Source organism: Chinchilla lanigera, unplaced genomic scaffold (genome assembly GCF_000276665.1).
Source record: "Chinchilla lanigera isolate Chin_1 unplaced genomic scaffold, ChiLan1.0 scaffold00034, whole genome shotgun sequence".
In the NCBI taxonomy this organism is placed as follows: domain Eukaryota; kingdom Metazoa; phylum Chordata; class Mammalia; order Rodentia; family Chinchillidae; genus Chinchilla; species Chinchilla lanigera.
The window spans coordinates 21,006,569-21,028,879 of NW_004955435.1; the positions used below are offsets into that span (position 1 = coordinate 21,006,569).

At 36.3% G+C, this 22,311-nt stretch overlaps 1 protein-coding gene across 4 annotated transcripts in view; it reads right to left on the reverse strand.

Moving 5' to 3' along the window:
- The window catches only part of Gdap2 (ganglioside induced differentiation associated protein 2), a 57,414-nt gene that overhangs the window by 26,018 nt on the left and 9,085 nt on the right, over positions 1-22,311 (reverse strand). For 3 of the 4 annotated variants that reach the window (XM_005389060.2, XM_013516489.1, XM_005389062.2), the window contains 6 exons: positions 21,920-22,059; positions 13,893-14,046; positions 13,350-13,438; positions 7,257-7,333; positions 4,837-4,996; positions 2,579-2,735 (listed from right to left, as the gene is read on the reverse strand). In XM_005389060.2, the coding sequence (XP_005389117.1) occupies positions 2,579-2,735; positions 4,837-4,996; positions 7,257-7,333; positions 13,350-13,438; positions 13,893-14,046; positions 21,920-22,059 (777 nt within the window). The remainder of the gene's footprint in view (positions 1-2,578; positions 2,736-4,836; positions 4,997-7,256; positions 7,334-13,349; positions 13,439-13,892; positions 14,047-21,919; positions 22,060-22,311) is intronic. The other variant, XM_005389063.2, reaches the window with a different exon arrangement.

Here is a 22,311-nt window from a genome sequence, read left to right on the forward strand (position 1 = left end):
ATAATGACTGGCTTAGCGTGTGCAGACCGAGGCGATGAGCGCAAACCACAGTAACAGCCATTGAATTTCTTACTGTCAGAATACTTATGGGAAGAAACCAGTTAAAAATGTCTTTGATGAAGAGGTAGAATTGTTAGTTTTATTCAATCAACTTTTGAGAACACATCTTTTTAATATTAGTGTGTGACAAAAAGATCAGAACATGTAAATCACTTCTGGGCACTGAGGACGCCTGGGAGAAAAGTACTCTGCGGTTACCTCAGCTGGAAGCCAGCCAGTCGCTCTCCTCGCGAAGGGCCACTTCCCCAAGGACTGGCAGACAAACTATGCTTATTTAGCATGACTTGTTTTCTCAAAAATTAATAAATGATCTTGTCATTTCAAGAATAGTAACAGGATTTGTTACCAATGATAAAATTTGAGCCTCAAGTATATAAATTTATTATATATATACATACATATATGCACTTATATATATTTATGTGACATACGCGTGTGCATAATTTTGGAAAGTTTGTATCATCACCAGATGCTGGCTAATTCTTAAGATTTAAAGATTAATGAAATTGGTACCGGTATTAATAAATATAACTATTTTTGCATTGTGCAATGAAATGTGTCAATATTTGGAAGAGCTAAAGTATTTTCCAAAAGATCTATCAGATTTATCAGATTTATCATATTATAAGGTAATGCTACAAGTTCCTGCTATAGTATCTTTTCAAAGTGCAGCACAGGACAATACGTTTTAGTATAGAATACAAAACTGTGTGGTTATGATTTGAGAGCCCACATTACAAGTAAATTTCAGAAATTAACATTCATCGAATTCTAGTGCCATATTAAGGACAGGTATCCCCAGTTATTTGAAAAGGATTTTAAAATACTCTTCTACTTTGTAATTATATATTAGCATATACAAACAGTGCTATTCTCACTAAATGAAAACAAGTTTTGAGACAACAGGGTGAATTAATTTTAAAAAACTAATAAATGTTTTCTGATATGGTAAATACTGACAAATGTAAACAAAGCTCTTTGGGGTCCTCAATAATTTTAAGAACGCAAAGGGGATCTGGGACCAAAAACTTTAAGATTTACTAGCAACGTGTAAACTATGATGTAAACAGGCTTTACAATATATAGACAGGAGGCAATCATATGAGGGAGAGTTCAGTTATAGAAAAATATGCTCCAGATGATTCTTACATGGCGAAGTTCAGAAACCACTGAAATTATCACTTGAGTCTGATCGCACCCTTTGGAAAACCTGTTCATTGGTGCCCCCTAGTGGCAAATGTGCTTTTTAAAAAAATAAAATCAAAATAAAATGAAAGGCTGGAATTGAGCAGACACAAAATTTTAATTCTGTAAGGGACTCCAGAAATCATCTAGTCCAACTTCCATTTTATGAATGGAGCCTGACATCACCAAGACACCATTATAAAACAGTATAATAAAGGCTATGCTATGCTTTGGATAGGCTCAGGGGATGAAAAAAGTACACAGAAGAAGGTACCTATTCCAGAAAGATAAAAGACAGGACTAAAGGGGACTAGAGTATTCCAGTTAAAGAAATGAGAAAGCTCAAAAAGAACCTGAAAAGTAAAACACCGTTACTTGCTCAAGATGGAAGGGAAGAGCAGAAACCAATTTTAGGAGCTTGAGAAGCAGTGGATGACATGCTAGGCTCGTTACATTATTTCACTCAATGCTCTCAACCGCAGAGATGTGACCTCTCTACCAAATGCAGAATGTAATGGATAGAAGCCATTTAAACTTTGTCATTTTTTTTCTCTAAACTCTTTTGAAAAACAGCTAGCCTTGCCTAAGATTATTACTTGCTGGAAGAATTCAGAACTACAAAACTTGCTGGTGCACACCTGCAGTCCTAGCACTTGGGAAGCTGAGTAGGAGGATTGCTGGGAGTTCAAGGCCAGCCTGGGCTACAGTGAGTCCAGGCCACCCTGGACTACATAAGAATACCTTGTCTCAAAAAAACAAAAAAAAAAAGAAGAGAGATAAAGAACTTATTAAAAAGTGGAATGGGTTAGATGTTTTTAAGGTCCTTTGGATAAGCTGGGAAGAAATACAACTCTTTTAAATTGAACTAAATTTTAATTATAAGCATATTAAAAACTTTGTAATTGCTTATCCATTTTCCTAATTTCTACTTTTGGAATATAACCTCACATGGAGGCGTAACAAAGTAGGCAGAGTAGACGCCTGAAATCAGACATGCATTTGAAAACTGGCTTCACCACATATTAACTGTGACCACTGACATACTGTTTAACTTTAAGCTTTGCCTACACAAAATTGGGACAGTATCTCCCTACCTGGACTGTTATGAAGAAACATGAGAACACATGTATGTATGTAAACTCGGCAGTGGGTGTCAGCGCCCTTCCCTGTTTCATCTATCTTTTTTTTTTTTTTTTTTTTGGTTTTTCTCCAGTACCGGGAACCGAACTCACGACCTTGCGCTTGCCAGGCAGGCGCTTTGCCGCTGAGCTAAATCCCCAGCCCCACTGTTTCATCTATCTTTATGTTCTGGTGGTCCTAACAGTCGCCTTACTTTCTTTGATGCTGCTTCTGCAGAGCTGCCTCGGATAACTGCCCCTGAAGGATGAGTCTTCTCTGCTTATCAATATCTCCTTCCATTCGTGCAAATGCATGAGAGCCAATGAAAGACAGATCAACTCCCAAGCCTTCATCCTCGTCTTCTTGGTTGTCTGTAACAAAAACACTGCTATTAACAGAGAGCTTATGACAGAACGAGGCAGTAATGAAACAGCTGGTGAGTGCTGCAGGAACAACGGCTGTGAGCTAACTAAAAAACTGGGATCGTGGTTATTTTTAGGGAACGAAATTGAAATATGATTTATGTAGACGTGAAATAATGAAAGAAATTGCTTGTCCATGTGTGACAGAATTTTTAGGAATATGTGAAATCAAACCATTGTCACCTGGGTGTAAACTTCAGAAAGAAAGAATAAAATGGAATGATCAACAAAAAGACTGAAATAACTAGACTGTCTTTTGGTTTAAACATGGCTCATGGCAAAATACACAAAAGTATAAGCATGTGAGACCATCTATAGAGTATTATTTAAGGAGGGAGCATCTGGCTAGTTGGCACATAAGCCCTGGCCCCTTGTCATGAGCTTATGAACACAGGTAGGCCAGGATCACAGGCTATGACACACATTCATTAAGAAATACATCAAGTGTAGTTTAGCACCCTGATTTTCTACCCTAGTTGTACTAAACAATCATTTTGGTCCACAAAAGTTGCTCTCATTATGAACTCAGAAGCAAACTTTCTTATCTACCCCTGTAACCCTTATGAGTTTGGCTAGTTGAAACTACTCCCTCAGGAACAGAGACCATCTCTTAGTGTGTCCCTTACCAGGCCTGTGAACAACAAAAACAGAAACAGAAAAATGAACTTTGGACTATGGGGCATTTCCCAAGGTAATGCCATCACTTGAATCCCAGCCTGGTGGGCCACTGGCTCGGATTTCTCTAAATCTATTTCACTGATACCCAAATTGTGACATGCCAACAGTTTAAAAGGACCTGGTCTCATTTAATATTGTCTGTCTTCTTTAACAAAAGATATATATATATCCAGATTTAACATTCTAATTTAAACCATTTATGAACACTAAGGCTATTTTCTGAGATAGAAAGGCAAATCAAGCCTCACAGAAAAGGAAACCTGTGGCTATCTACCGTTCAGATGTGCCATTTCAAATTGGTGCTGCTCTTCCCCAGTCCATGTCTCACTAAGTGCATTTCATGGAGGAAAAATGATGCTGCAGTGGTAGTCACATGTATGAGGATTGGTAAATGACTCTTGCATTATTTCCAAGATCTATTCTACTGGACACTCGTCCAGAGTGCATGGTGACCTGTCCAGCAAAGCCTGGTCACAGACATTTCCATCTGAGACCATTTAGAATTTCCTCCACTGGACCTAAGTCTGCCTACTGGTGATAACAGGAGTTGAGTCACCTGTAGATTTTAACCTGGTGCACATCTTTAACACAAGAATTTACAGGAGGAATGTCACAGTAATTCCTAAGTTACTGAATGCTTCAGGTCCCTGAAATGAGCAAACAAGGCATGTCCACATAGAAGGTATTTATGATTTTACGTATGTATGTGTGAAGACTGGTAGAAGCTTTGATACAGAACAAATTCAAAACAGCTTACATTTTAACATGCTGCAGCTGCTATTTCAACCTACATCAGTATAAAATCTAAAGAAATAAAATTAATGTTTATAGTATTCTTGGTTGAATATATAATATTACAAGTCTTTTAGAGGGTACTGTTAAAACTATTTAAAACTTTAGATGATAATTTGCTTGATTTCTGTCTCAACAGTGTCCTGCTTGATAAAAACTTCGTTATACTTCAAATGTTATATCCACATCTAAATCCCCGCTGCCTAACACAGACTTAATATAACAGCTGTCTACCTATCCACCTTCCTACTTATATACACCTATTTTTATGTATTTATTTATTTATTTTGGTTTTTGGTTTTCTCCGGTACCGGCAACCGAACTCACGACCTTGCGCTTGCCAGGCAGGCGCTTTTGCTGCTGAGCTAAATCCCCAGCCCCTATACACCTATTTTTAAATTTGAAAAATAAATCTCATTAAGACTAGGATTCTGAAAACTTCTAAAGTGCTCTTGATTTTAGAGTCATGGTAATAGAGAAATTCCTGAAGGTCAAGCTAAGCTTCCTATGTCTGTGACGGCTGGTGTTTCCTCAGTACCTTAGCTTCCACTAAGGGGAAAGGCAGAACTCTAGGACTCACCCTCCGGAGCACCAGGTTTTTCGCTTATTCTAATCTGCCGTTCAGGTACCACAGGCTCCCCTTCAGCATTTCCAATATCTGCAGGTAGATATGGCAACGATCGACTCTCCTCCTTTAACGTCCTTGGGAAGTACAGAGGTAGCAGCTTTCGGTAAGTAGCCTGTGTCGCATAAGCAAGGCATTTTTGTGAAGAATAATCACGTAGTGAAGCAGCCTAAGCAGTGCTTGGGCCGAGAAGACACCCACCATCAAAACTAAAAGTCTTAACACTCCTGAGCTCACACTGCTTACTCTCTAGGACCCTTAGTCATCGTGTGTTAAATCAGGGTGCTGTGAGCTAACAGCGTGTTCATTCTGGCAATTCCAAGGAAACAACCCAGAATTCACTAAATTAAGTTCCACTATTCCTTTCCACAGCCCCACTTTCACTGACTAGAGATGTCTGTCTTTGAAACCCAGCTTAGATGCTATTTCCTTAAGCTCAGTGCATTTTTAGGGTTTCTTAACCCACATTCAAGTGGTTTTTTTTTTTTAAACATTCTATTGTAAAGGACTATTTCATGAGCTTTCTTATCTTTTCATTCTTTCTTATAATTTCCACACAAGTCGGTCCACTGCACCGTCCTTATAAATCTACAGCTGACAATGCATTTGGTTTTCTTATTTTTCCCGAATCATGAGACACGTTACTTTTTCATCATCCTAGAAATTATTTTATCATTAATCAGTATTATTCCAAACTATAATAAAAAAGACTAAATTAAAATAGCGAAAAAACAAAAGAACAATAGGATCATTCAGGACAATGAAATCATTATCCTTCAGTTTTCTGTGTTGCATACAGGATTACATCATTTTCCAAGTAGGCACATAAAAAGACTGGAGATACTAGTTTTATAATCTTTTTAAAAAAAATCTGAAGTATAATTCACATGACATAAAATTGACTCTTTGAAGATATATAATTAAGTAGTTAATATATTCACAAAGTTATATAATCATGACCATCAAATTTCAGAACATTTTCATTACCCACTGGCAGTCATTTCCTACTCTTTTCCTTCCTCTGACCCCTGATAATTACTAAATTGTCTGTCTCCATGGATTTACCTATTTTGGACATTACCCAAAAATGGAATAAAATATGTGGGCTTTTCTGTCTGCTGTCTTCAAGGCTCACCTTGTTGTAGGTGTATTAATACCTCGTTCCCCCCTTTTATAGCTGAGTAATATTATATGTATAAACTAATTTTGTTTATTAATTCAACATTTGAGTTGTTCCCACTCTTTGGATATAATGAATCATGTTGCTATAAATATTTCTGTACAAGTTTTGGTGTGGACACAAGCTTTTCTCTTCTATATATATGTTAGAGTGGCTCTACTACATTAGATGGGAACTGCAGGCTTAACTTTCTCAGGAAATACCAGACTGTTTTGCAAAGCAGCTGTACCATCTTTACATTCCCACTATGTTTGAGGTCTCCAGTTTCTACAGATCTTTGCCAGCACTTGCTATCATCTGTCCTAGTAACTACAGCCATTCCAGGGAGTACGAAGTGGTATATCGCTGTGCTGAGCGCTTGCATTTCCATAGTGGGTAATGTCTCAGAGCACCTTTTCATTGCCGGCTGGTCATTTACTTGTATATCTTCTTTGAAGAAAGGTATATTAACCTTTTTTACCCCTTATTTTCTATATTTTATGGTCCTTTCACATCTTAAAAAGTTTGCTGGTACAGACTGCCCCTTCCAGGGCTAGCTAATTTCTAAAGATAGTAAAAAGCTTACTTGGGGATATATCTTGTGTGTGCAAACCAACCAATTCTATTTCTGTTTTTCATCCCCTATATGACTTCTTAAGGATATAGTACTGAGAAATAATAGAAGCTGAATTAGAACAGTCTTAGGTTAAGAAAGCTTAGTAAGGTTAAAATCTGATTTTGTAAAATGACTCTGAATTAAGCTGAAACAAACTAAAGTTAACCACGTACAATAAAACATGTAAACCTACTTCTCAGTGCTAGCTCTCGACCCGCTGTCACCTGTTTCTAGGTCAGGGAGCCACCAGAGCTTCCCCAGCTGGGCAGTAGTTTTCCACCTTAGCTGTCCAGACACCAAGTGCTCAGCTTACAAGGTGATCCCTGAGAACTGACACAGGCAGCAAAGCAGAGCAGCTCCTGTGTGTAAGACTTTACTGAACAATGACAATAGTCCGGCAGCAAAACGTGAACAAAATGCTCTTTTCTGACTTGTTTATAGTTTCCAACGTAATTTTTTCAATGAATGATTATAAGTGCCACTGCTAAATAAGTGCACAGATAATTAGGAATTGTCTGCTGGAAAGTCACTAAATAGATAATGACAAGACGAAAATAATAAAAGTAAGATTTAAATAATGCAAAATAATTAACAAAATACCTCTTCAAGCTCAGAGACAGCAAATACTACTTTTTCAATGGTTTCCCCATGAATCTCTAGGAATCTCCTTACAGTACCTAAAGAAGAAAACAGAATGATTACTGAAGAAGAAATTACTTGTGCATAAAGAATTTTGTAAGGGATCACATCTCATTTCATTTAAGTCTATGTGTGCAGGTATCCCTTATCAGAGAAGCCTGCCCAGACTATGCTTTAAAAAAACTCTGATTTACTTTGCTCCAAAGCAATTGTCACGGACATTTTATGGAGTCCCTTGCTTCCTGTATAACTTCTCTGCCCTCAATCTTCATCCACTAGAATGAGAGCTGCAGAACAATATAAACTTTATTTACTGCTCTATTTCCAGGGTCTGTAACAGAGCCTGGCCACAGAAGATCCTGATGATAGACAATTTCTCCTTATCCAATATATTCTGCTCATTCCCTGGGCCTCTTGCTTTTACCAGAATGATCTAGCACAAGTGGAAAATCCAAAGGTCTTTCTATTCATTTAGTCACAGTGTTAGACATTCCATTCACCCCCTCACCGCTTCACAAAACCACACATGAATTAGTTTTTTAAATTTCTATGTTATCCTAATTTCTTTCTATCAAATTCCTTTTTTTTTTTGGTTTTTCTCCGGTACCAGGAACCGAACTCACGACCTTGCGCTTGCCAGGCAGGCGCTTTTTGCCACTGAGCTAAATCCCCAGCCCCTATCAAATTCCTAATAACAAGGTTCTTTCTCAGTTCTTAAATCACTGAAATTTCTCAGTCCTTTATAATGTCCATGTCCCCATCTTTTAAAAATATCCTACATGGTTTGTTAGCAATGTTTTTTTATGTTCTTGATAAATATGTTCTCATTAGCTCACTAATTTGCACAAATGCTGACAGGTCCTAAATTTTTATGTTCTATTTTCTAAGAAAAGCATCAAAATTACCTACTCCCTACTGGATATATCATCACAGACAACCTAGAGATCTCAAACCAAACCTGACTCCAGTAGGTCCAAATCCTGCCCTTTAGCTTCTCTCCTACATTTCTTTATCTTGGTTACATATCAACAACCTGACCAGGCACATAAGCTAAAATCCTAAATTTGCTTTGGTACCACCTTACCTCTTCCTTCAAACGGTTCCTGAGATGTTGTAACTTACTGCTAACATTTCTAACATCTATTTTTTCTCTCAGCTCATTCAAGTTTTCAACATACACAGACTTTTCATAATAAGCTCTTAGATCTTCTTTTTGTCTTCCCTTTCCAACTCTACATATTTCCTGTTGCCTTACTTATGTTCTTACATTACCTTCCTTATTAAACATTTGTGATAGTTCTCTGCTGCTTAAAGGTTAAGATTTAAAGTTGCTAAAGGATACTCCAGAGTCTGACCCCAACTAACCACTGCCCCCCACTCTCCATCACAGACCTATTTCCAGTCATTCCTCCCACACATCTTCAGGTCTAGGCAAATCCGCTTCTTTCCTGTACTAAAACATGCCACTTACTTTTACTTTTACACTGAACTACCTTTGTGTGCACTGTTCACCTCTGACTGTAACACCTTCCATCTGCAATTCTCTACTCAGCTTCCAGACCCAGTCAAAAGCCGTCTCCTTTGCTGGAAAGAGTACCCTTCCCTGTCTCCTACACACGTTGATCCTCAACTTCTGACAGTTGAAATTTGATATATGATTTTTCAACTCCTCTCTGGGATTACTGGGAAGTAAGCCCACATTAACTTGAATAGCATGTGTTTTTTGAACATTCTTCTATATGAAAGCCAAATACATTTTACATTAATATTACATTAATTAAGGCCTAGCACAACGTTGGGATATGACATACACTCATTCAAACTGAACTAAAACTGAACAATTCACACCTCTGGTTATACATTGATTTCCTTGGTACTAGAGCAGACTCATTTGTGGAAGGAATTCATATTTCTCTCTCTTTTAGGTGACATACTCACTTTTCACTTTTCCCTTTATTCTACTGTGATTTTTTTTTCTTAAAGAATGAACTTTTAAGACAGGACTTTTTCATAGCCTATTCACATTTACACCAAGTCTTAATATTCACATATAACCGTTTCTCAGCATATGACTGTGGTATTTCCTTTAGAAGACAAAGTATGATGCCAAATAATAACCAAATTAAATTCCTTCAATAGAGCTCATTTTAAAAAGTAATTCTGCACAAAAGGAGAAACGCACCACCATTCTCATGTTTAGTGCTAAGTGTCAGTTCACATGATTCCTTCAAAGTTTTATATCTGCAGGAGTCTTTACAATCAGTCAGAATGTCATGTGCTTAAAATTTAGTGAATACCCTTTAACTGGTAAGAACGACATATGGGATGTTAAAATCTCCAGCATGAAAACTAGTAAGAACGAAACCTTCATCTTTTTTCTTAAAATCACAATCCCTTGTATAAAGCACAGAGACAAACCACACAGTTACTCAAATTTCTGTTGAATGGATGATTTACTAAATTTATTTCCATGTGGATTTTTCTTTAGGCTTTTTACAGAGAAGAACTGAATAACACGTAACTAAGAAAAACAAGATAAAAAGTCTTGATACTGTTACTCAGGTTTCAAATGAAATACAGTAGATTTCATTAACAGCATAAAAAGAAAGCTTTTGATATGAAAAACTTGAATTCATAATATTAGATTTGTACACAAAAGTGTACAAGACATTTGTTTTCTAAATGTTTAAAAGTATTCAAGTAAAGGGTATCACTGTAGGAGAAGGGGTCTGTAGACAGGCAAAAATAAACTAAGAGCCTCGTCAGTTTTCGAGCTAACCTTGAGTAGAAGGAGTTAAAACTTTACCAGAGAAAATTTCCCTCAGAACAGTTGCAAAGAGAGGGAAGAAAAAGAGAAAAACCCGATAAAAAAGAACACAAGATAGCACAGGAGGCATTAGCGACTTAGCAGAGAGGGGGAGCTGACAGGCAGAGCACAGACAGCAAGAGCGAGCCAAGGGCACAAAGCTAACAAGCCAGGACAGCTGTCCCTCTCCACCTCCAACAGAATGCAGAGGAACGGGGGTAGGGAGACATGGCTGACTAATTGAGAAAAACTCTTATTCAGTGTATATATATGTAAATGTGTGCATATACACACACACACACACATATACATATATACACATACATGTATACATACATTGGGTCCCTATATTATCTACTCTAGGGTCATTACATTACTGCAATAGATATCTACACATCCCCTCACTAACTCTAAGCTAACCATAAATAAGGTACCCTCTTGCCCCCAGCTGTCCACTCCAGAGATAAGGCCCTGTCAAGACCACCAAAAGAAGTGACACTAGGCAGGAATGCCCAGAAAAGCCAATCAAATTATAGCAAGTTCCAGGTAGGGGGAAGGGTCTCTGACCCCCTATAAAAGTAACCCAGAACAAAAACCCACAGGTCCTCCATCTTTCTGGAGCCCTGCTAACCTGATTCTTATCAGGGTAGCTATCTGTCTTCTCCTTCCCCCTTCTTTCTTTTCCTCTTTACAAATTAAATGTCTTCCTTTCCTTACACTTTGTCCCTCTAATTCTGTAATGATGTTGAGTTTATGATCTAGCAGAGCAGCAGAAGGTACTTGCCCCCTACCTCCACCTTAAAGAGACATCACTGTCTTTCTTTTTTTCTTGTCTTTATATTTAAAAATAGGATGCTATAGTTTTACTATAGATTAAAGGTGTAACAAGTGAAATGGAACTTATACAGTATTAGCTAACTTGCCCACTTAACAAGCTATACATTTCTTTTTTTGACAATTACGTTCCTACAAACTGTTTCATCAAAGTCCCCAAATGATTTGTTTGGGACCAGAGAGCTAGAGCTGGACTGGTAGAACTGGAACTAAAAACTAGTCTTCTTGACTCCTTATTTAGAGCCTTTCCTACAAAATATTATCTCTTTACATTCTAATCCTGACAAGGCAAGGGTTAAGTCAATTTACAGGATGGTAAGCTGGCCAAAGGAATGGTACCATGGCAGGAATTTTACATATCTAAGGGATCATTTACAAGACACTCAGGTTGTAACACAGTAGTGTCCCCCTGAAGAAGTTCTAACTCAAACATAATAAATTAGTTAGTGAATAGATATCTAATTGATATCTATCTAGTAAATTATCTAAATAGATATCTATCTAATAAATTAACCTATTATTAAATAGGTTACTAGCCTTGGAAGTTAGAAGGCCTGGACGTATGTGTCTGTATAGCTTTAAGAACATGATAAATATCTGAGTTTCTTTTATTTGTACAATGACACACCACAATATCTAAAATACAGAGTTGAGAAAATTAAATGGAATTCATTTGCTCTTTTCTTTCCTTTTAAAGAGAATAAAAAAGAAACAATAAAAATGATACTGGATGCAACATTATCTAAAATATAGAGATGAGAAAATTAATGGAATTCATTTACTCCTTTTTAAAATACATGTTGCTTGAGTGAATACCATATATCAAGCATTCTGATGTATTTCTCAAGAAATATATATTGTATATACAAAGATGTATAAGCACTGAAAATACAAAAAGATGAGATTCCTGCCCTTCAAGGTTAGTCTAGTACAATGTATATAAAGTGTAACTATGAAACATACAGATTTACCATAACATCTTTGACCAGTGAAGGATTTTAGTTATTAAAATATGCCTCTTTTTTGTAGTACTAGGGATAGACCCGAAGGCCTTGCATTGAGCTATATCACCAGCCCTTTTTCTATTTTTTATTTTGAGACAGGGTCTGATTAAGTTGCTAAATTGCCTGGGCTATGTTCAAACTTGTGATCTTATTGCTTCAGACACCCTGAGTGCTGGAATTGCATGTATGCACCACCATGTCTGGCTAAATAAGACCTTTAAGACTATAAATAATTTTATACATTCTAATATCTCTTTAATTTCTAGTGGATTGATAGAAGACTTCCGGCTCATCTTAAAACTCCAGTGATGGAAAGGAAATTTAAAGATCATTTAGTATAGTTTACTTCCCAAATAAGGGCTGTTTTCTGTGTATCCGGAACAGGTAGTCATAGAACCTCTATGTAAATGTTTCTAGCGACAACAAATTCCCAAAAATGCTATTCTGTTATAGCCACTTCTACTTCAAATAACACCAAAATCTCCTTCCTCACAATTAATTGGATTTTAGAGTTTGCCCTCTACAGCTAGAATTCTTATCTACAATCCTTATAAGGGCCTGTAAACTTCCTAAAATAGTATGCAAAATCTGTATCTATAAACACTCTTCTGGACAAAAAGTCCACAGCTCAATGTAGTTTATGATGGTACCCTTCTCTGGGAACTGATGCTCTAAAAGTGCAACGAGTAAATCCACTTTGAGACCTCGTCAGTTCTTTGAAGACAGGCATCTCCTGCTCTTCATTCAGATAGCACCATTGATCTTCAAGCTGTTTGCCATTTAGGTTGTCTCATGAGCTACGATACCTGAACTGTACACAAAACTCAAGATGTGTTTTGAATCTGCATATAATGCAGTGAGATCATGGACTCTCATCATGGACCTAAAACACTGAAATTTTTCTTCTCTTTTTTGATGCTGGGAATTGAGCCCAGGCCTATGTGTATCCTAAGCAAACATTCTATCATTGTCCTACATGCTATCACCCAACACTGTGCTTTTATATCACATACAGGGCACTTTCATTCATATTGATTGGGTTCAGTCTTTTTTAAAACTAAACACATGGTTTAATATTCAAATAGTACAATGAAAGCTGTTTACACTGTAAAGTGATATACACAAATGATATTATGTAATCTGTTTACTGTATGGTTGCAGATTATTTTCATTTCTGATTCAATTACCCAGTGCACTGGCCATACTTTCCAGTAAGGTGCTTTTTCACATTTAATAAATTCAAAAGGATAAAAATCTTAACCTGAGAATCTGTCAATAGACAGTTCCTTGTACCATGTCATGATCATTTAGTAAATGAATTCTCTTTGGCTGTGACTATTTTGTGATAAAAATAATTGCTTTTAAAATTTCAAGATTCAATTTATGCACCACATCTCCAATGTAACTTACGAAGCGCTATGTGTGTTGCATCCTCTAAGGGATAACTTCGTTTTGCAGAATTGATGACACAGAATCCAACAGAAGACATTGAATGCTCTCTGAAATCAAAAGAAGAAACAAATTATACTGCAAACAATTATAATATATACAGACTAATATATAACTAACTTTCAGGTGACAACCAACTTCTCCTTCCCTACTTCCTCCACATGCTTACTATTAATAGATAAGCCCCTGAACTATTTAATACCTGTATGAACAGATAACATTATGCTCATTAGGGGATATATATTTGAAGTAAAGATTGACAGAAATGTGACTAGATTAAATTCTCAAGTCACCTAAATTGCCCCATTTATACTGTTAGGTTTGAAAATATAATTAATTCTAATTTCAGGGCCCACCTAAATCATGTAAGTCCCTCAAAATTGACTTCCACAGCTAGGTTTCATTTTTAAATCCTTGGCCTTTAACAGTGTAGTCCAAGGTTTAATGCTAGGTTTAATGTAGTTTAAAGTTTAAATGCTAGTCCAGGAAATGAGGACACCATACTTTGCTAACTGAAGCACATTTCTGTAGCAGCTGTACAGGGAACTCTCAGCAGCTGTGCGATAGCGGCTCTTGTACTTTGGCCCCACTGTGTGAATGATGAACCGAGCAGCTAGATTAAATCCTTTTGTTAATTTTGCTTCACCTGTTCGGCAACCTGGGAACAAGAGAAATATACATTAAGCCTGCAGGTACTAGGGAAAACGTCAAATCACAGCATAAGACAGAAAAAATTATTAACAACTTTGACAAGTTTCAATTAAAAATATCAGTTGAACACAAGAATTTATCTCTGTTCCTTCTGTTCTCAAAATGAGAGTGAAGTAATGCAGTAAGTATAGCACAAAGAAAATGGGAGAGACATGAAGCAGACAACAATCACCAGTTTTTGAAGGTACAAAGTCAGAGGATGAGGAATAACTGACTTAACAGAGTAGAGAAACTCGACTGCCTGCACAAACAGGTATCCAGTATGAAGCAAGGTGATCTATACTGAAAGGCAATGTCAGATTCAAGACAGACCAGTTCAATTCAAATCCTCAGTTCTCCATGTTCCTGTTCTATGATCTGGGGCAGGTGCTTGGTCTTATCATGTTTTGATTTCCTACTTAAAGGGAAGATAGTAATACTTACTTCATGGGATTAAATGAGTCAATGCAGGTAAAGTACATGCACGTATTAGCTATTATTACTACCATTATACTACAAAGGCTCAAAAAATGGAAGTTCTCAGTACTCGTATAGCTATGTTGTAACATGAGACTAAAAATAAAAGGAGGCTAGGGTTAAAAAGTTTGTACAAAATCAGTCAAACTCACAACTTTTTCCCCAGCCACTATAAGAAGGGGATGATTTCTCTCCCACCAAGGAATCAGGGAAGGAGTTTATTCTCCTCTCACAACAAAAATTTGGTTTCTTGATCGAATAATACAATTCTTTTGCAGACATTTTTTTCAAAAAGCCAACACTGTATGTATTTTTGCTCAAATTCTAGTATCTTTATTACATTATAAAGCAGTTATCAGTGTTAAATGGCAGAGATCTGGAAAGCAATGTTTTATACTGAGATTGAACTCACAGCTTTTAAGCACTAAGCTATATCCCAAGTCCTTTTTGATTTTATTTTTGGGACAGGGTCTTGCTAAGGCACTAAGGTGCTCAGGCTAGACTCAAATTCACAATCCTCCTGCCTCAGCCTCATAGAGGTATGCACTACCATGCCCAGCCTGAAGTTCACATTTTTCATGCTGAACATAAACATTATTCATCCCTTGAATATAAAGCTTTTTATAAAAATGGGAAGACTCAATTTCACAGTATTCCATTTGGGCTCAAATAACTATAACAGAAGGACAGTAGGTTGATAATTAAAAAAAAAATTAAAGCAGAAAAGGGCAAGTAACATTCTGAACCAAAAGAACTCTTCTTATCCCCATTTCCACAGCAATATTCTCAGAAGGATGACTTGATAAAGAAAAGCAGTAAGTAAAACTAATTAAGAATATATATAGTCTTACAGTGCACCTTGATTTTAACAGTAAGTCAATTTGCATTTCAGAAATATACCAGTAGCCCTGCAGGAGCTGGGCTGAACCCTGGACATCTTCAGGAACCCCAATGAGTCACCCCCACAACTCCCCAACCAGTCTGTGAGGGAAGCAGAGCCCCGCACACCTTCTGGCACCGGTGTGGCCACTACCATCATCACCTGCACCCCTGCAGGAGATGAGCTGAACCCCAGACAACGTCAGCAGCCTCAGGGACTCCTCCTTCACACCTCTGCCACCAGCTTAGGAACCAAGTGAATGCAAAAAAGCTTCGGGAGCATCTGCAATTGCAGGTAGTCCCCACACACCAGCACAGGAGCCACACTGAATACTAGGGACCTTTGGATCCTAGCCCTGCCGCTCCCACATCATCCTGGAGTGAGGCTGAACTCCAGAGAATGTCTGAATCTTCAAAAATGACAAAATGAAGAAGCAAAATGCAATCTCAGACTTCTACTCAACCCAGAACAAGTCCAGGAGACACCAACACAGAAGAGCCTGTGGAAGTCATGAACCTGAAATTTCTGAAAAACCAACTGAAGTAAAGAAACAACTCCATCAGGTCATAGAAGACATCAGATCAGAAATAATCTCTGAGGTAAAAAAATGAAATGACAACAGTAACAAAGGAATTGCTCAGCATATCCAAAGAAGACACTGATAAGAAAATAGAGGAGCAGAGAAAACTCATGGAAACCCTGAATGAACAATATAGAAAAGACCTACATGCATGAAATAGATTCAAACAGATATCCAGGAAATGAACAATTCATTTGAATGCTGGCAAAAACTGCTTGAATGAAGCCGAAGATAGACTTTCAGACCTTGAAGACAGCATTGCCACTAACAAACATGAAAGGATCTCTTAAAAATAACAAGGAACTAGGAAATAACAATTGAACAACTGCAAAACAAAGCAAAGAAAAACAATGTAAGATTAATAGGTGTCAACAAAACAGCAGGTGTCAACACAAATGACATAAAAAGACTATTTGCAGAAATAATAGCAGAAAATTTCCCAAGCATGGAAAAAGAATCAGACATACAGATAAGTGAAGCATACAGAACTCCAATTAGCCATAACCAAAATAAATCTACACCCAGACATAATGATCAAGATCCCAGAAATTCAACGAAAGATCAGAATATTAAAAGTTGTTAGACAAAAGAAACAGATCACTTATAAAGGAAAGCCCATCAGAATCATGGCAGATTTCTCAACACAAACCATCAAGTCAAGAAGAGCGTGAAGCATTTCAGGTACTGAAAGAAAATAACTTCCAACCCAGATTGATATACCCTGCAAAACTATCCTTCAAAATTAATGGAGAAATAAAACATTTCCATGATAAAGAGCAACTGAAGAAATTCATGAGCACCAAACTAACACTAAAAAGTGAAGTAAAGATCATTCTAGAAAGAGATAAGACCACCACTTCAAGAACAATAATAGAAAGGAACCATCAAACAGAGCAAGCAATGTTAAAAAGAGGAACCAACAGCAAGAAAATAACATGACAAAAATAAGCCAATACATATCAGTTATAACCATCAATGTAAACGGTCTCAATTCACCAATCAAAAGAAGCAGACTGGCAGAGTAGATCAAGAAACAAAATCAAACAATACACGGTATACAAGAAACACATTTAACTCAAAAGGAAATTCATAGACTGAAAATTAAAGGATGGAAAATGATACTCTACTTGACAAGAACCAAGAAAAAAGCAAGTGTAGCTATTCAGTTGGTAGACAATGTGAACTTCAAACCCAGAACAACCAAAAGAGATAAAGGAGGTCACTACATACTTGTGATGGGAAAACTTCAAGAGGAAGAGATAACAATCATAAACATCTATGCACCAAATATGGGAGCACCCAAGTATATAAGATAAATTTTAATACACAAGAAAAATGGAATAAGCAGTAACACAAGCATAACAGGGGACTTTAACACCCCACTGACACAAAGAGATAGATCAACTAGACAAAAAATAAGCAAAGAAATAATGGAACTTAACCGAACTTGTGAACAAATGGACCTACTAGGCCTTTATAGAGTATTCCACCAAACAATATCAGAATATACATTCTTCTCAGCTGCATATGGGACGTTCTCTAAAATAGACCATATGCTAGCACATAGAACATGCTTAAGGAAATGCAAAGGAACTGAAATTATCCCATGCATATGATCACACTATAGTGCAATGAAATTGGAAATTAATGACAAAATAAATCAGAAAAACTCCATAAACACATGGAAATTAAATAACACCCTTCTGAACAACCAATGGGTCACAGATGAAATCAAAGAAGAAATTAAACACTATTTACAATCAAACAAATATGTAAATACCACTTACAGGAACCTGTGGGACACAATGAAAGCAGTCCTCAGAGGGAAATTATAGTGGTGAATTCCCACCTCAGGAAAACAGAACAAGCACAAATAAACAATCTTATGCTGCACCTCAGCTGTTAGGAAAAGAGCGAGTCAAACCCAAAGCCCAATGAAGACATGAAAGTATAAAGCTCAGGGCAGAAATTAACACAGTGGAGACTTAAAAAAAACAACACAAAGAATTAAGGAATTGAAGAGTTGGTTCTTTAAAAGAATAAATAAAATAGATAAACCCCTAGCCAACCTTATCAAAAAAAGGAAAGAAAAAACTGAAATACATGCAATAAGGAATGAAAGGGGTAAAATCACTATGGATCCTGTAGGAATTCAGAAGATCATCAGTACCTCCTTTGAAAATCTTTACTCTCATAGGATGGAAAACAGAGGAAATGGACAAATTTCTAGATACATATGAATTACCAAAGGTGAATGAAGATATAAAAATCCTGAATAACTCAGTATCAGCAAGTGAAATTGAAAATGTAATAAAAAACTTGCCAGTGAAGAAAAGCTCAGGTCTTGATGGATTCGCACCTGAATTCTCCAAGAAATTTAGAGAAAATTTAACACCAATTCTTCTCAAACTCTTTAATGAAATTGAAAAGGAAGGAATTCTCCCCAACTCATTCCTGGTGGCAAGTATTATTCTGATACCAAACCCAGAGAAAGACCCAACCGAAAAAGAGAATTACAGGCCAATCTCCCTAATGAATATAGATGCAAAAATTCTCAATAAAATACTAGCAAACAGAATGCAACAAATCATCAAGAAGATTATACACCATGACCCAAGTGGGATTCATCCCAGGAATGCAGGGCTAGCTCAATATACACAAATCAATTAATGTAATACACCATATCAACAGAGTCAAAGATAAGAATCAGATGATCATCTCAATTGATGTAGAAAAAGCTTTCAATGAAATCCAGCACTCACTGATGATAAAAACTCCAATAAAATAGGAATAGATGGTTTTTATCTCAATCTGATCAAAGCCATCTATGACAAACCAGCATCATACTAAATGGTCAGAAACTGAAAGCTTTCACTTTAAAATCATGAACAAGACCAGGATGACCACTGTCACCACTCCTATTCAATATAGTTCTGGAAATATTAGACAGCAAATAGACAAGAGAGGAATAAAAGGAATATGGATAGAAAGGAAAAAGTGAAATTATCATTATTTGCAGATGACATGATACTCTACATAGAAGACCCCAAAAACTCCACCAAAAGCCTTCAGACATAATTACCAAATTCAGTAGCATAGCTCAATACAAAGTCAACACTCAAAAATCAACAGCATTTCTGTACAAAAACAAAAAACACACAGAGAAAAATTAGGGAAACCATACCTTTCATAATAGCATCTAAAAAATAATGAAATACTGAGGAATCAATCTAACACAAGAAATAAAAGATCTATACAGTGAAAATTATAGTACTCTGAAAAAAGAGATTGAAGAGGATTTCAGAAAATGGAAAAATATTCCTTGCTCATACAAAGGGAGAACTAACATTGTGAAAATGGCCATACTACCAAAATTGTTGTACAGATTCAATGCAATCCCAATTAAAATATTATTTTAAGTATCTGTATACCTCAAAGATCTAGAGAAATCACCAAACATTTGTATACCTCACAGATCTAGAGAAAACATTCCTAAAATTCATCTGGAAAGCGAAGAGGCCTAGAACAGTAAAAGCACTCCTGGGAAACAAAGGGAAGGCAGGAGGCATCACAATTCCTGACTTTAAATTATACTACAAAGCTATTGTGATAAAATCAGCATGCACTGGCAAAAAAACAGACCTGAAGATCAATGGAACAGAATAGAAGCTGTAGACAGAACTACAAACACACTCAACCACCTTATCTTTGACAAAGGAGCCAAGCATATTCACTGGAAGAAAGATAGCCTCTTTAATAAATGGTGCTAGAAAAACTGGCTTTCCACATACCGAAGACTAAAACTAGACCCATGTCTTCCACCATGCACTAAATTAAATTAAAAATGGATCAAAGATCTAAATATTAAAACAGAAATATTAAATCTATTGGCGAGAAAGTAAGTAAAAATCTTGAAGACCTAGGGGTAGGCAGAGAGTTCATGAACAAAAAACAACTGCACAGGAATACTTTAAAGAATCAACAATTAGGATCTTTTCTTATTCAAAAGTTTTTGCACATCAAAAGAAATTACCAATAAAGTAAAAAGTAAATCCACACATTAGGAAAAAGTTTTAGCCAACTGTCCCTCAGACAAAGGATTTCCATGTAGCATATTCAAAGAATTGAAAAAATCAGACCCCCAAAATTCAAAGACCTAATCCAAAAATGGGCAGCTGAGATGAATACACACTTCTCATGTGAAGAAATACTAATGGCAAATAAATACATGAAAAAATGTTCAACATCATTAGCCATTCGAGAAATGCAAATTAAATCAGCACTGAGATTCCATCTCAACCCAGAAAGAATGGCTATCATTAAGAAATCAACCAATCCTGAGAAACTATCTTGCAGATAACAATATGTAAAACAATAACCACTGATAATTTCCTACCACTTTGTCTGTAATTTGGTAAGCCCCTCCTATTATTATGTTATCCTTTTACTCTTTAAAATTTAAAAAAAAAAAAAAAAGAAAGAAATCAACCCGTAACAAATGCTGGAGAGGCTGTGGGGAGAAAGGAACCCTACTCCACTGCTGGTGGAATGTAGACTGGTGAAACCACTGGGGAAATCAATTTGAAGATTCCTCACAAAACTGGGATTGGAGGTTCCATTTAACCCCGCTATTCTCCTTCTGGGTATTTTCCCAGAAGAATTAAAGACGTCATACCACAGTGATATATGTGCACCCATGTTTATAGCAGTACAATTTGTCATAGCTAAATCTTGGAAATAACCCAAATGCTCATCATCTGAGGAAAGGATAAAAAATGATGTGGTATTTTTATACAATGGAGTATTACTCAGCTATAAAACAAAAAGATAAACTCGAGGCTTTTATAGGTAAATGAATGCAACTAGAGACCATACTCATAAGTAAAATAAATTGGATCCACATGTGTGAACATCATATTGTCTTGCTAGTGTAAGAATCTCAAATTGTATATAAAATCCAAAACATATGAAGGGAAAGAAATTGCTCAAAGGAAGGAACAACTAGGATGAGGAAAAGAAGAAAAAAAAAGAAAGTAGGAAGGCAAAATATAAATATATATGTATACAGAAGGATAGCTGGGATAACTATATTGCTCTGGTGATTTACTGAAAGGAACAGTGAACGCTTAAAATTTTTTATATTCCAACCAGTTTTGCATGCTTATATCTGGAAATCTGAGCAACTGATTTGAAGATAACAATATGCAATGGAACAACCATTGGTAAATTCCTACCATCTTGTCTAGTGAAATTCTGTATCATCTCTAATGTTTTATTTAATAATATTTTTTATTCTCTGTAATGGTTTGAACAATCTTCCAGTCTTATATCTGGTTATCTGAGCTCCTTGGTTGAAGATAATAATATGTAATATAACAAGCACTGCTAATTCCTATCATTTTATTTTGAAATCCTGTATCATTTTTAATGTTCTTGCTTTGTTTTGTTACTGTGTGTGATACTGGTATTTTGCTATTGTTCCTTTTTTAACTACTCTCTTTAAAATAAAAAAAAAAAATATGTACCACTGTGTCCAGTAGGTATGTATAAAGAAATTCTCTGTCAAGATCAAAGCATGATGAAAATTTTCCAATTGAGGATAACTGTTTTTTTAAGTGCAAGAAAACAAAGTCAGGAAAATGCTAGCAATGATATAATGGCTACAATGACTGTCATTTTAAAGTTCAAAAACATGACAAAGGAGTATTACTGGCAGTAAAACCTCAAGGCTCAGCTTTTAACACCTTATGGGACTTTCAAAAACTGTTTTCTTGAGTTCTAACAAAAGAAAAAAAGCTACATTTACATAACTGCTTCACTTAAAAACAAAACTTGCTTCTCTGAGGTACAGGAACATAAAAATAAATGATTCCTAGGGAATAACATACCTAAAAAATGACTTACGTTTTAGCTTCTGTAGGTCCTCTTTCAAATCAGGCCCTGCAAGCATAAAGATACTTTCTGACACAGGGTTCTTATCCGTGAGGTTTTCATTGCTGGTATTCACAATGGCTGTACAGTTCAATAACGCCACATCACCTTTCCTGAGTAAGCAAAGAGAAAGTTGGGGAAGAAGAAATTCCAGACTCACATACTTAATCTGGCCTATTTGATACAGTGTTAATGTCACTGTTATTCCCATGAAACTCATAAAACAATTATGTCTCACATTTGCTTATTACCTATTTCTTCTGTTGTAACAGAATGCTCACAAAGTTGAAAGTAGTTGCTTTAAAGAATTTAGAAACAGGATTAGTCATAAAGGCAAAGAATGGAAAGAACACCAATTTCCATTA